The sequence below is a fragment of the Corylus avellana genome, chromosome ca5 (assembly GCF_901000735.1).
Source record: "Corylus avellana chromosome ca5, CavTom2PMs-1.0".
Lineage (NCBI taxonomy): Eukaryota > Viridiplantae > Streptophyta > Magnoliopsida > Fagales > Betulaceae > Corylus > Corylus avellana.
Genome location: NC_081545.1, coordinates 25,807,968 through 25,823,213, shown reverse-complemented (window position 1 = coordinate 25,823,213; position 15,246 = coordinate 25,807,968). Strand labels below are relative to the sequence as shown.

At 35.5% G+C, this 15,246-nt stretch overlaps 2 protein-coding genes across 2 annotated transcripts; both read right to left on the bottom strand.

Moving 5' to 3' along the window:
• Window positions 1–917: 917 nt before the first annotated feature.
• On the bottom strand, window positions 918–10,495 carry LOC132181367 (conserved oligomeric Golgi complex subunit 7). Its single transcript, XM_059594557.1, has 10 exons — window positions 10,136–10,495; window positions 7,853–7,942; window positions 7,628–7,747; window positions 7,429–7,530; window positions 7,047–7,327; window positions 5,803–5,948; window positions 4,340–4,538; window positions 2,848–3,526; window positions 1,962–2,294; window positions 918–1,386 (listed from the first exon to the last, which is right to left on the bottom strand). The coding sequence occupies exons 1-10, from the start codon at window positions 10,418–10,420 to the stop codon at window positions 1,108–1,110; spliced, it is 2,514 nt and encodes an 837-aa protein (XP_059450540.1). The 5' UTR covers window positions 10,421–10,495; the 3' UTR covers window positions 918–1,107.
• Window positions 10,496–11,706: 1,211 nt separating this feature from the next.
• Window positions 11,707–14,899, bottom strand: LOC132182019 (protein trichome birefringence-like 43). Its single transcript, XM_059595230.1, has 5 exons — window positions 14,619–14,899; window positions 14,272–14,443; window positions 12,764–12,936; window positions 12,293–12,451; window positions 11,707–12,063 (listed from the first exon to the last, which is right to left on the bottom strand). Exons 1-5 carry the CDS (start codon window positions 14,897–14,899, stop codon window positions 11,763–11,765), a joined length of 1,086 nt encoding a protein of 361 aa, XP_059451213.1. The 3' UTR covers window positions 11,707–11,762.
• Between the last annotated feature and the right edge of the window lie 347 nt (window positions 14,900–15,246).

Below are 15,246 nucleotides of genomic sequence, written 5' to 3'. Positions count from 1 at the left end.
GTCATGTACACCCAACTGAACTGTTGGAGGTTTAAGGCCGGCGAGTGGGAGGCCCACCTCATCGTTCCAAAAAAAAAAAAAAAAAGGTACGTTTTGACCATTTTTAAAAGTTCTTTTTTAAAAGCTTCATTTTAGTCTTTTTGGACTCTTAAAAGCGCTTTTAAATTTTTTACCAAACGAGTACTTTTTTCTTCTAACGGACTTTTTGAGTGTTAAAAACACTTTTAAGCCCATCAAACGCAATCCCGAATAAGACCTGAGTGACATGGCTGAAACATTGGAGAAGCAACCGCTTTGAAATAAATTGGACTTGGGCCACTTTTAAAGAATAACTCTCAGTCATGTACACCCAACTGAACTGTTGGAGGTTTAAGGCCGACGAGTGGGAGGCCCACCTCATCGTTCCAAAAAAAAAAAAAAAAGTACGTTTTGACCATTTTTAAAAGCTTCATTTTAGCCTTTTTAGACTCTTAAAAACGCTTTTAAATTTTTTACCAAACGAGTACTTTTTTCTTCTAATGGACTTTTTGAGTGTTAAAAACACTTTTAAGCCCATCAAACGCAATCCCAAACAAGACCTGAGCGACATGGCTGAAACATTGGAGAAGCAACCGCTTTGAAATAAACTGGACTTGGGCCACTTTTAAAGAAGAACACTTAGTCATGTACACCCAACTGAACTATTGGAGGTTTAAGGCCGGCGAGTGGGAGGCCCACCTCATCGTTCAAAAAAAAGAAAAAAAAAAAAAAAGAAAAAGAAAAGGTGACAAGTCAAATTAACACAAATAGGACTGCAATTGAACGAAGTATCGAATGTTTAAGTTTGGTTCATTTAATTTTATTTTAAGTACGAGCTAAATCTTTACTAATAATCTTCTAAGTATATAAGTTGCTTTACAACTACAACCACCTCAAACTTCTCAAAAATTTTTGACTAAAAGATATACATGTACTTCTCGATAGAACAAATCTCTTACGTATAAAAAACATTATGGTAATACATTTTATCCATAGCTTTATCATTTCAAACGCAATAAGAGAGGACAAAGGCCAAAATAACAGCAACCCCAGCACTATGTCGAAAATTTTTCGCAAGAGGAAATTTCACTAATCTAAACTTACACGCCGCATCTTACATACAAGGTTTGCTGTTGGAAGATCAAGCAGGTTTCCTGAATCCGATTTCAGAAGATCTTTCAGCTGATCTCTTGGGGTAGAGAGGCAAGTGTCGAATGTTGCAAGGACTGGAGGATTTTCCATTGACAGAGCCGAGAGCACATTACTATGATATTGAATGTCAGCTGATAGCTGTTGGGCTCCGCGATCTGATATGTACTGAATCCCCCGCAATTGTTCTATGTAGAGTGCAGTTGCACCCTCTGCAACCTATAATACAGAAGAAATAACATTCATAGGCAAATTTCGCAACAATTAATCATCAGAATATAATTATTAAAAGGGAGTGACTTGTATGCAAGCTTCAACACAGCTTGTGGGTTCTCAAGTGCCATATCCAGACATCATGTATATAGGAGCACAAAACAACCTAGGCCAAGATTATCTGATTATAAGGGGCCAGTTGGGAAGTTCCTGAAGAGGGTTAGGTTTGGTGCTCAACGCTTTTCCCTCTCTTATTCAAGTGAAAAACTACACACAGATTCTCTTAGAAAGCTGACTATACTAGGGCTGTTTTTTTACTTAATAGTGTTATTTTTTTCATTGTAATATCTACTCATTAAAAATAAAAAGAAACTTCAAGCTAATTAGTCTATCCTCATTGCCTAGGCATTTACATGTTCCCTATATGGCACCTATATGTCTAGGCTGGGACCAATTTGATACCATGTTCTCGTTTAATTACAAGCCAGACACTTGATATAATAATATTGAAGAAAAAAAATATTCATAAAAGTTTTGGCACCTAGAGTAAGAACTTTTGCCTTGTTGTATAGGTTGGTTACCTTGAACATCCATTCTGTGGCAAAGAACTGTGCCTCATCATTGTTGGCATCATTGTTGGAGATGCCCTCAGCAAGTGGCTCCAATTGCTGCGGCAGCGTTAACAGGTATTCACCAACACTGGTCACATAGGACTGGGGGTATACACTGAAGGTTGGAAGAGGAAAAGCACTTTGCTCCTCAATGGAGGACCATACTGGCAAACGAGATACATCACTGAGATGTTGCCGTACTTTAGATATGAGGACATCATATACAAGTTCATTCACTGCGTCAGCAAATGCTGCAACTCTCTGAGATGCAAGTGGAAGTGCATGGAACCGGGGATCTTTAGACTGCATGGCAACATAAGATAATGTTATAACTACAAATGAGAAGGAAAAAGGAAATTTCCCAAGCCAAAGAACAAGTAAAACAAATTTGGAGACAAACAAAGCAAAGAAAAAGAGGCTGCCATTTATGATCTTAAAAAAAAAAAACCAAAAATAATAATATGAGACGTATTGACTTAAACTATAGATTGATTTTAGTTTTGAACCAACTGCCTATATCCACTTATTTATTTGTTTGTTTCCTTTCCTTTTGCTTTTCTTTAAATGTGTCCCTATTTTTCTGGCCTTAATTTTTTTTTTTTTGTTTTCTTTTTTTACAGTTAGGCTGTCTAGGTTAGAGTCTAGAACTTTGATTGTCTTTTCTTCTCAAAGATTCATCGTTTTGATTTTTATCTTCAGAATAAAATGAGAATTATGTTTTAAGCTTAAATTTTATTTTATTTAAAAAAAAAAAAATTCTCATGTTACCTTGAATATTCAGATTTCCCTAGTAAATTAAAGGAGAAAATATCCCTGAAAAAAAAGTAAGATGAGACTGCATGAAGTTTTTCTCAACCTGATTTAAAAGATTAAAGAGTTTCCTAGCCTTCTCAGGAACATCAACGAGCCGTAAAGCTGCCACATCCAAGGCAGCCCTTCCACCCAAAGACGATTCCAAAGTTCCCTCATCACTGACGTGTGACTGGTTTTGGTCCAGACTTGAACCAAATACTGAAATAGACAAACTTGTGCTCAACCTAGCAAGAGTAGCTCTCAATGTAGCTTCAAACACAGATGACCTGCTTGTCAAACAATCTGCAACTGTGAGGATTTGCAAAGCCCCTTGGACAATGGACCACTCCTCCTCATTGGAGATCACGTCAACTTTGCGTGCACTTTGGCTGTCCTTTTTATCTGATCCTGTCTCCTTCTTTGAACCAACACCATCAGCCACATGATCCACTCCACAGACGACTCTTAACGATTTGAGTGTTTCTTGCAGGGTAGAAATGTACTGCAACATTATGTCATCAAGCGCAAGAATTAGCTCATCAGCCTCAGAACCACCGGTAAAACTGATGCACCTCTCAACAGTTGCTTCAAGAAGTACAATAACTTGAGGAATAGATTCCTCCATTCTGCGAACTGTTTCGCTGAGTTCAATTCCCTGGGCTCCCACTCCACGAGTAACTGCTCCCCTCAGATCCACCCCAGCGATCTCAGAGGAGAGGATAGCGCGTTCCATCTGTCCATAACTGGGACACAGATTTAATGGTTAATTAACTTATTGAAAACACTGGGATACATTGACCAATTAATTACAAAGAGAAATAGATGCAGATCAGAGATGAGAGTGATGCATGTCGAAAATAGCATACACATGTTGCTTGAAAGCCAATGTTCTAAACTCAAATCATTATGTAGAAAATGAATTGGATGTATGTAGAAAATAGAACATTAAAAAATATCAGTAAAACACCAGTGTTCTTCCAAACCAGGATCATTATATTAAACAGGACTGTATGTAGCCTTCCTACAAAATATAGGGAATCACATTTGCAATATCCAGGAAACCTTGGGAGAATGCAACATATTCATATGAAAAATGTTCAAGAAACATATGATAGTTCAAATTTTTATGTGACAACAATCACATTCTGTACGCATTGTTCACAAGCTTTCAACATTGTTTTTTTTTTTTTTTTTCCACTCAGTTTCTCAATCATATTCATCGTGATTTATGGAATCACATTTTTCATGGTTCCCTATCTGTGTCCAAAGTTGAAACTACAATGTCAAGCTAAGGCCGTTAAAATGCACATATACTCCAAAGAAAAATTTAGTTGTATCTTAGATGCATTCTGGAAAAATGACTAGGATAAGAAAACTCCCAAAAACTCGAAGGAGACACATCATAATTCATTCTTCTTCCTACTAAACAGAAACTGAACAAGTGTGAACAAAATTTTTAAGTAGTTAAGCCAACACCAAGAGAAGTTTTCATAACATGCTTCACTACCTTCACTTAGAAATTAATACCACACATTTAGTTTAGTTTATAGTTTCACCTCTTTTTAAATGATTCATAGGGAAAATACACTGCCTTCAGGGTATCCATCAAAACCCGGAGATCAGATTCTGAAAACAAGTGCTGAATATTCCTAGCAAAGGTCCCCGTCATATTGTGTAATTCAATGAGGGCCTCCAGATGCTTAGTCTGAATCTTGATACCCTTTGGCATATCTCCAGATAGAATATCCAAAATACCTTAAGTTATAAAATAGAAACGCAAGGGTAAGATATTAAAGAACTGCTCGTAAGTTCAATAAGAGAAATAACTTATTCAATTTATGCAATAAACCTAACCACAATTTGGAACCAAATTGTAAATCTCAGGCTCCAATACATTCAAAAACTAACTAGGCAAAGAAATAATTATAAAATAAAACGAAAAAGAAAAGAATTGGTATTGCAAGTTAATTATGGGATTGATGAATCCATCACATGTAAAATTGATCATGCCAGGCAATTATGATATGCTAATCAGTCTTAGAAACAACATATCAAGTTAAACAACCCCATGAAAAAGTCATAACCGTATCATACTCTCAGAATGAAGCACATGAATAAATGAACTGATTGATTGTCAACGTCAAAAGGCAGTGGGGAGATTAGCTATTGCTATGGTCAGATGGACCAATTACACAGAAGAAAAAAGAAATGAATTTCTCGCTCTAATAAGTAGAATTGAAAGCAGACCACCTGGGAATCTTACTTGAAAGCAGATTAACAAGAACAGTCAGAAAGGTAAAACAAACAGCGTCTTATGACATCCAAGCAGTGAGGACATATCCAGTGAGATAAGGAACTCCCAGAAACCTTATCTTGGAAATGGTTTAGTTGTCCAGCTAAGACTTAGGATTAAAATACAAAAATAAAATTTCATTCTTCAGCAATCAAACAGAACAAAAATAAAATTTCATTCTTCTCGAGTAACCATCTCAAAGTATCATGAGACAGAGTTGTGTAATCATAGAGGGATAGATGAAAAGCAGGTTCTTTTCAAACCAATAAAAGAACCAATTTTTTTTTTTTTTTTTGGATGAGGGAGTAAAGTCTTATATCATCGAAACAACTATTACAATTCTCTCTTTAGCAGAAAACTAAAGACCCGACACTATACAAGAATCAAACCCACCAAAACACTCTTTTTACAGCTAAAACCAAAAGCCAACAGAGCCCTTCTCAACCAAAACAACAAACAAAAGAAACAATTACACCAAAATATCTGTATCTATACCCCAACTGCAACATAAATCTATATTGTCCAACTCCAAATCCAATTGCATGTTTTATGGATTGGCAGCAATTCTTAGCAGACTAATATTTTCAGATACAAAAGGGTGATGAATACTTTAACATGCCACAACGATTAATAGGTGGAACACTATCAACATCAGACCATGTAGAACATTTAATACCTAAAGAACAATTATGATTTTCAACCACTCTTAATGATTTCAAATGCAACCTTTAGCTAGTGCTTTTGTTTCCGGAACAACATCTCCAGCAGCAAGGTTGATACAAGAAACAAAACTTGATCCCACAGCGGCCATTGTCTCAATTAATAGCTTTGGGACAAGACTTTTATAATCATCTGGAAAAGCAACCAGACACCTGCAGACAATAGTATACACAAACGCTTGAATTTCACAGTTGGAAAATAACGGCTTTTCTATTAATATCAAGTAATGCAGCACTGAAAATAAACAGTAGTAAGAAATTGTTGTGGGGAACATGAACTAATCTGAATAAATATGACTTCCAAATTACTCACAAAAGTGAGATAAATAATATAATGATTAGTCTACTGCAATAGTCTCTTCATCAACGAGGAAAACGAAATCATTCTACTCTGATAAACTCAGAGGTCTATATATCTCAACATATTAATATATGGTTTAGACAACTATGATTATTGAGACAGAAGAAACACAATCATATGTTCTCACAGGTACAGACAAGGTAACATGGTTCAACAACTACTTATGCTCCACATGTAGTATTCCCATCTCACTGAAGGTTCCAGTTTTAGAGGAAGAAAACAATTTTGTTTGCCATTACTTGTTTGTGAAAAAACTTCTCTTCTTCAAGAATGTAGGACAATTCATAACAGTTTAAAAAACAACAAAACCTTTTTCTTTAAATATCAACATAGGTGAGTACTATGATCTCCTCTGTAAGTGAATAATAGAAGTTCAGGCTACCTACTAAATGGGACTACTGCCAACTTTCTCACATAAAGGCAAGCGGAAATCAAAAGGGAACACTTTTTATAGACAAATATTGAATAAAAACATTCTCATATGACATGTTGAGGAAAAAAAAAAAAAAAAACCAATTCATAAATTCCTTTAGAATTATGTACATACTTTCTAACTAGATTAGTAATTCACTATAATCAGGTCCAGCACAGATTAATTTTCACAGTGAATTGATATCTACATTCATTGACAGGTAGAAAAATGGGTGAAAAAAGGCCATTGACTCATCACCAGCTGCAACGGGAGGAAGCTGTTTCCAATAATAGAAACTAACATAGTTCAAAGAATTCTTCATGGCACTAACTAGCTTCAGCTGTTAACTGAAACCAAGTTCATGTGATATTACTATAAAATTTATCAAGTCAAGAAATATGGAGGCAATTTCTATTCTTTTGAACAACCGTGAGAAAGTGCCACTAAATATTTGGATATTGAGAAGCAAGAACTGTACCACTTCCATTCTTGTTCAAGATAAAGTAGCAATTCATCATAGAAACTTGGCAACCAACTGGAGAATGAAATTGAAGGTGAATTTGATTGAAACTCATTACTACTTGATAGCCTTTCCGTCTCATTTCTCTCGGTGGCAAGCTTATTAGCTCGCTGTTTTGAGTCAAAATCTTCCCAGAGCTGCTTTATGGACTTTAGGTGAACTTTTGAATAATGTAGCTCTAAAGACTTGAATCTTCCAATTCGAATAAGGATTCCTCGCAAATCTTGAGCAACATCAACCTAAACACATTAAATAATAAATAATGAGTAAGACAAGGAGTTGAGAACTGCAAAACAGATAGCTGCAAGTAACAAGACAGAGTTCTACAGGAAAATCTGACCTTGCGGTTAGATAATGCATCTGTTAGACGAGGCTGTACCATTGCGTCTAATCTATCCTCTAAGACCTCAAGTTGCTTCCTCACATTAGCAAATTCAGCAACCTAAAATGAAGAGTTGAAAGAGAGAAAGTCAAACCATGAAACTTCATGAGTATCAAACTCACTGCATGATGTAAAAGAACCTAAGGAAAAACATTACCTCCCCAACAGCAGACAAGCAATGCCTCATATTGGCCAAGGTTTCAGCAGCCCGAGGAAGATCACCACTGGCAAAGACATCCTCCACAGTTGCACTTAATTGAGTTAACCCAGCAGCATCCTGTCATTAAATGCAAATGAGCATACTTAATTAAACAAACAACCTTCCTTAGCTGCATCTTATGAACTCTACAACTAGCATATGTGAGAACCAGGAATTGTCTACCTGCAAAGTCTCATACGCAGCTTCCATTCTTTGTTTGACGGTATCGACTTTAGCAAGGGCAGCAATCGATTCTGCTGAGGATCCCTCTGCCTGAAGATGATGACAAAATGGTTGAGAGAGAGAGAGAGAGAGAGAGCATCTTGTCATGCATGGTTAATATATATTTCAATAATGTCCTTGATACCTTGCCGTCAGCTGCTATTCACCAGAAAGGACCAGCAACATTTTACAATATGTAAACATTTTTTTTATAAGTAAAAATATTTGAGAATTTTGCATTATGCAAACATAGGTAGAAAAAAAATACAAAAACAAGTTTTACCTAAAAATTGATAGCCAGAAAAAATATCATCTACAATGGAAGTCATTTCCAACAGTTTAATTGTCAATATTAGTTCATATTCAACACTTTTCCACCTAAAAATTTATAAGCAACACTACCTATACCACTGCTGTAACCATCATCTATTACCATAGCTGTTAAATCTTTCCATTCCCAATTTTCAAACCAAAATTTTTCATGTGTCCAAACTGTTGGCACATTAACTCATAAACTTGAACAGACATTAACTGCATTATTGCCTACTCAACATTGCAACTTATTGTGAAATGCCTCCGAGAGAACTCAAAAAGACAATTTAATATTTATGGGGAACACAACAAATGCAAAAAGTACCAAGCAACCAGTGTCAACAAATACATAAAGTACCAACCAAACTGGTGGAATGCCACATCAATGCGAAAAGAATAAACTAGGTTGGGACAATATTCACTGGCTAGTTCTTTTGTTCTGAAGTATCACTGAAGCCTTCTTAATTTGGTTGCAGCATTGAAATAAAATGCATTTAACCCAGGTCTCTACAATTTGTACTGGGCACGACTTTAATCAGAATCTATGTATTGTCATCTAAAAGAAAATATCCTGTCTGGGTGAGTCCACATTAGACAATTCTCAATACAATCGTTTCTTCATCATGTCCATGTAACACTGGCTAGTATAAATAGGTCTTATTTTATCAAGGATCTATTAGATTATGATCAATCCTCTGCTAATTCTATTCAACTGTATTGCAAAACCTCCAACATGCCAAGCTACTGGCATCTTCATCCAATAAGGCTAACTAAACTTGTGCTCAGAACCCAGAACATTTACACCTGGACAATAATGCTAAATAGGGTACTATTTCCCAAGAATATGCAAGAAACCTAGCATACCCAAATTAGAAGCCAAAGATACCATACAAGCAACGTTTGCCATTAACCCCAACTATAAACTGACGTGCTCCAATGGAATTAATCAAACCAAGCAAAGAACCCACAAGAAACATTGCAACCTTGATAAGATGTTTACTACATAATCCCCCTCTTGAGTATTTAAAGATTCTTCAAAAAGTCAATTTCCCTTCTCGTGATGTTTTACAAGATTTTTGCTGTGCAGAAGACCTTAATTACCTCTTTTAGACAAATCCAGGAAAATTTAACACCAAGGAGACATTAATTCCAAAAAGATCCGGAAATCACATTATTGAGCAACATATGTGGACAAGAAGAGGAGTCTAGTACCATCTCTTCTTTGCTTGTCCTTCATCCCTGCACATTTGGCACTTTCTTTGGAAGAAATGCAAAATCCCATGTGTTAGGTTTTAAGTGTTGACAAATTCAGTGTGAAAACATATTTTGATTTAAGTTTTTGGTCTAGAGGTACGTCGCAGTAAGTAAATGACAATATCTTTTTTTATTCCAACATCAAATGAAGGCAAGCATGGTGGCGTTAAAAAGATGATTCAGAGGGCTACAACTTTCCAATTCCGATTCTTACTAGATCAAAACAGATTTCAACTCCTGATCCTATGTTCTTTGTCCTTTGAGGCTTCCTATAATTTGAAAAGTCACCTCAAATAAGCCCTAGTTCTACTACCCTCGCAAAACATAACACTCGCATATTCGCAAATCCCAATTCTGAGCGGCCAAACAAAACTAAACAAATAGAAATCAAACACAAGTCTGCAGCGCCCACCTTTTGATCTCTTAGAGAAAACTGAATTCAAATAGTTGTATTAACCACAATTCCGCAAACATCTTCACGCTCTCAATTGCCAAATAACTTAAATCTAACACTTCAAACCTGAATCTGGCTTAGTTTCCCGCATCTCCTCATCAACCAGCAATAAATAAGAACGCAAATCTAACAATGCAGAACTCCAATCTCCTCGGATCACCCACATTTTTCTCAGCAACCAAAGATAAGAAACAAACAACGCATAAGTTGGTAAATCCGGTTACCTTCTTGAGCTTCTGGAGGATTGCGGAGACGCCAGAGCGGAGGGAGACAGCGTCTTCGCGGAGGCGGAGGACGTCGCGGGTGGCACGCGGAACGCGGAGGAGAGCAGCGGCACCCTGCTCCTCGAGCGAGGCGGCGATCTCTTCGGAGACCATCTGGAGCTTTGACTCCAGCTCCGCCAGGTGCTCGTCCACCGTGTCCTGCGAGTGCCGGCTCTGAGTCGCCGCGTTTATCCATTTCTTCGGGTCGAAGTTGTCGCTCGAGAACGGACTCAGATCCAGCATCATGCTCACTCTGCTTTGAAGGGCGAGGGGTGGTATGTTCTACGGTTGGGAAACGGAGAGACGACGGTTAGGACTGAAAATTACTTGAAGATTTTCTTTAATTTATTAACACCAGTTTATAAAAAAAATAAAAAAAATGATATATTTGTGTCGATAATTTGAGTGTATTGATATTAGGTGAAAAAAAAAATGGGTATACTGGTCGGTGTACTCTTCTTTTTTATTTAAATAAAAATAATTACTTTTTATAATTGTACATCATTTAATTTCATGAAAAAAATATTTTAATTCTTAGGTTTTCATCAGATTTTGATTTACTAGTTGGGTTTTCAATTTCAAGAATAAAGTCTCTAAGTTTTGTCCAAGTTTAAAATAGATTCATCTATTACTTTACCATCAAAATAAACAGTTTTTCATCTACCATATATGTTTTATTTGACACGTTAACGGCTATCTCAACATTCCAATGCAATGCCACTTTAACCAAACCAAAGTTATTTATTATTGTTGGTTTGCTCTTTACTCTTTAGTTTAATATGAGGTTTGTGGTTATCTAAGTTTTACGTGTCAGATCTATTGTTTTTTGTGGGTGTTTTGTTTTTTGGTTGACTTAGCATTATATTTGGGTATTCGTAACTTGTCAAATGAGACATATGGCGCATGACAAACCGTTAACTTTAACAGTAAAATAACAAAAAAACTCATTTTAAACTTGAGCAAAACTTAAAAATTGTTTCTTAAAATTAAAAACTTTAAGGATTAAATTCAAATAACATGAAAATCTAAAAGCTAAATATGAATTTTTCCTTGAATTAAACCACGTAAAATTGTAAGTGGTTTCATCTAAACAACGTAAATTTTGTCTCCAAGAGGTAGTTCAATCGGCTAAGACCACACTTAATGAAGTGGAAGTCACTAGGTCAAATCTCCATTCTCCCTCTTGTGCGGACATGTCAAAAAAAAAAAAAAACAACGACGTAAATGTTTTTTCTCGACCGTGGATATCACCACACTTGTTAGTTGTTAAACAAGAAGACACAAAGAAAGTGAAACGTTTTACGTCGTTTATGTCTTCATTTACATAGTGTAGTAAACGACTTCAAGTGCAAAAAAATTTTGTAGTGTTAAGGAAACCAAATGCATAAAAGTCACACCGACATGCATATAAAGTTATGCCAAATGTTCTAATTTATCTTAAAAAATAAATAAATAATTTATTAATAAACTGAAATGTCATACAAATCACATTGAGTTTTGAAACATCCTTAACAGAAATAGCAAATCAGAACAACATATTAGCGTATATTGAGCAACTAGCAAATAACATTTTTAATACAGTAAAAAGTTATTTCCCAATGAGCTCTGTATACAAAAGTTGATTCCATGTATCGGGGACTCCGGCAAGACACCAGTGGGTGCAGTCCATCCCACGGTGCCCTCCAACGCCGTAGACTGATGGATGTGCATCTTTTCTTTGTTCTGACAGTCTTGTAACATTTAACAAGTGCACCGGCTTTGACATGTTACGTAACACTCTCTCCAATGCTAGTTCCGATGGATGTTGTCGCCTTGGATGTAGATCTGCAAGTGTGGGTTTTGTTTCTCCATTGCAGTTCTTTCCATTATGGAGCCCCCAATAACTTTCCCTAATTAAACAAGGAGATATCCAAATAATAATGGTAAATTGGTAATAACATTAACAAATAACAGTAATAGCAAATATAAGATGGAAGGATCTTGTAAAATTATTAGAATTTTACTGTAAAGAAATTCTAAACAATTTTACCACTTCCACTTTTAATTTTTGGTAACCATAATTACTCTAAAACAATTTAACTTTTTACTTCTTGTTAAATAATTTCTTTAATAACTTACCTAAAATGGTCGGGTGAGACTCCTTGGAAAAAGACCTTTGTTTTTCTAGGATCGACACTTTTATCCACCCATCGAGCCCATGTCTTGAGCCCTATTTCATACGCAGCCAAGCGATTCATGTCTTTGTATTTGTGCTTTCCGTCTTCAATGAAATCCCACCTATCATGCAATTAAAAAGTACTCATGGCCTTTTTTTTTTTTTTTTTTTTTTTTTTGTATTTTCCCGATTTTTGCAATTAGAACTTAGCTTAAGAACCTGTTTGGGTGTGCGTTTAAGGACTTCAAAAGTGTGTTTAACACCCCAAAAGTTCTTCTTCTTTTTTAAATAAAAAATAAAATTAAGTGCTTTTGAATGTCAAAAAGCCTTAAAATGGCCAAACATGCTCTAAATAGAGTTTTTTGACTTACAAATTCTATTTTTCAAACATAATTTCAAACATACTATAAATAATGGATTTATGTAAATCTCACTGTTGTTTCCTTCCGGTATGAAGCCAGTGGTGCCACGTGTCGAATATTAACACATTATTTCCTTCCCATGTTTTTGTGTCAAGCTTGTTAAGCTTCAAAACCCGCCCGTATCTCTTAGGTATAATGTTGACCAAAAATGAACTCCACAGATGCATCACAGAAACATTGTACTCCTGCATATTTATAACGAAGGATGCAAGAGAACATTAAACTTTGTTAAGTAACTAATTTGTAATCAAGCACCAAATTTGTTTCATGTAGTCTATGTATGTGCTTCTAAAATAAGTCAACGAGCAAAGCAAAACTACTAAAATAATCCATGTATGTTGTAACACATGAACTCAAGATCTTATCTATGTTCTTATGATACTGGAAATTATAGAGAAAAGCAAAATTAGAAGAGCAATACCAACTATACATCCAAACTTTGAGGATAATAGCGAAGCTTAGTTCCCAAATAGTATCAAATAATCCTCAAAATCACAAACAACTTCAAAGATTATAACTCTATGATGATCAAAATTCCAAAGCTACCAAGAACAACAAACAATTGAATGAAACATAAGGATAATTAAAACTCATGGGATATTGAGCATACCTTTATATAGGCTAAGTTTGGAGTGCTTTCTAAGTAAATTGACACAAACCATAGGTAGAATATAGCCTTTAAAACTGACTTGCAATAGAAGGGTACCTAAAAGCTTATATACATATGGTAAAAATTGTACTTAAGTCATGTGAGACACTTAGGATCGTAAAATACTATCACGCTTTGCAGCCGATGTCCACGACAAACCCCTCTATCGACATTGACCTGATAACACTATTTCTCTTTTGGCAACTCCACTTACCTATAAGTATTCAGTGACTTAAAATATGTCCATACATGATACCAATACATTTTAATCCAGCCAATAGATCGCTCCCTTTAGGACTCGGCTACAAAGCCGCAACCCATCCAATCTCATACTCAATAAGTTGCGCCCAATCTCATACTCGGCATGGTAGCAAGTTTAACACCAAATTATACAAATCTCAAGTAGAACCCATCATTGAAAACTGGCTCACAAGAAAATGGTGCCCAAGAGGCAAGAGCTAATATATATATACACACACAAATTGTTAAAATTGCATTTTAGAGTTGTAACAAAAATACTTGAAATTAAAAATAAATAATAAATAAAGTGATGAAGTTCCAAAAATAACCCTTAAAACTTAGTTTCTTTCATTAACACCCGTGTCATCTTACAATATATTTGGCATAAATGAAATGTTTTGGAGTAATTAGTTTCAAATATTTTTTCTTTATGACGTGGTAACGTTCATATGGCGAAGAAAGATGACCTGAATTTTCTACTATGAGGATGATGTCAAGCAGTATGCCCATACTAATTGATTAAAGACTAGTTTAGTTTTAAAAAGAACATGCTGCACAAATTGCACTTAAGAGGTTCAAATTTTAATATTATTAGCAGTATAATTGAAGAAAACGTAATTGATTATTTTACCGTGAATGTGAATGTTCGGAGGGAACCTGTCTTCTCTAACTTGTACTCGGAATGTGGCGTAGCTGAATGAAGCATGCATGTCAATGATTGCCATTGGTTCAAATTCAGGGAATCTCCAACAAACAGGATGCGCTTATTTCTATATCTGCTTAAAAAAGTTACACCATTGAACCTGCATAAACAATATTTTAACTAAATAATTAATTAGGTTGTTAAACTTGATTTAATTAAATAATATTTATTTAAAGTCGCATCATATTATGACATTATTTATAAGTGGAATGAAAAATTATTTGGTATAAATTTAGTGGGAGGGCCCGGCCAGCCCATGTGAACATTCATGGTACCTTGGCAAATTGCATGCAGAGGGTTGCCATCTATACTTGAGATAGAGTCTGTCCGGGCGACCGTTCCTCTGGCAAGCAAATTGTTTGAGTATGAAGCTGCAATGAGTTAAGTTGTAAAGAGGATATGAATCATCATAAACCCATCTTCCATCATACACATCACATCTCTTCCTCCTCTCATTTCTTCCTCCATTTTCATCATCAATCTCGTGCTCTCCATTTCCCACCTGCAACAATGGCAGAACGACGAGTATTACTGCAAGAGCAATGATCCTACCCATTGCACCCAAATGTGTGTTTCTCTAATTCTCTGTGTGTGTGAGAGAGAGAGAGAGAGAGAGAGAGAGAGAGGGAGGCGAGCTTTTAAATTTGGAAGTGAATTTAAAATGTGAAAATGAATGTGAAAAATAGTGCAAGGAATTGATGAAGAACTTCCTTTCATTCCTTTATGAACGACAAGGAGTTGAGTTTGATATATCAAACAAACGTGCAAAATGAGGCGTAGATTTTCTTTGTTTTATCTTGACATATATAGAAGAACTATTTATTATGTATGAGAAAAATCAAAATTAATTCTTAGATTTTCTTGAGATTTCAATTTAATTCTTGAATATTCAATTTCAAAATT

Coding starts and splice junctions, on each gene's coding strand:
- LOC132181367 (XM_059594557.1), bottom strand. CDS start 10,420: ATGATGCTGGATCTGAGTCCGTTCTCGAGCGACAACTTCGACCCGAAG. Junction 7,531..7,627: donor GCTTGTCTGCTGTTGGGGAG/GTAATGTTTTTC, acceptor TCTTCATTTTAG/GTTGCTGAATTTGCTAATGT. Junction 4,539..5,802: donor AACAAAAGCACTAGCTAAAG/GTTGCATTTGAA, acceptor TTATAACTTAAG/GTATTTTGGATATTCTATCT.
- LOC132182019 (XM_059595230.1), bottom strand. CDS start 14,899: ATGGGTAGGATCATTGCTCTTGCAGTAATACTCGTCGTTCTGCCATTG. Junction 14,444..14,618: donor TCTGCATGCAATTTGCCAAG/GTACCATGAATG, acceptor TTGTTTATGCAG/GTTCAATGGTGTAACTTTTT. Junction 12,452..12,763: donor CATACCGGAAGGAAACAACA/GTGAGATTTACA, acceptor ATTGCATGATAG/GTGGGATTTCATTGAAGACG.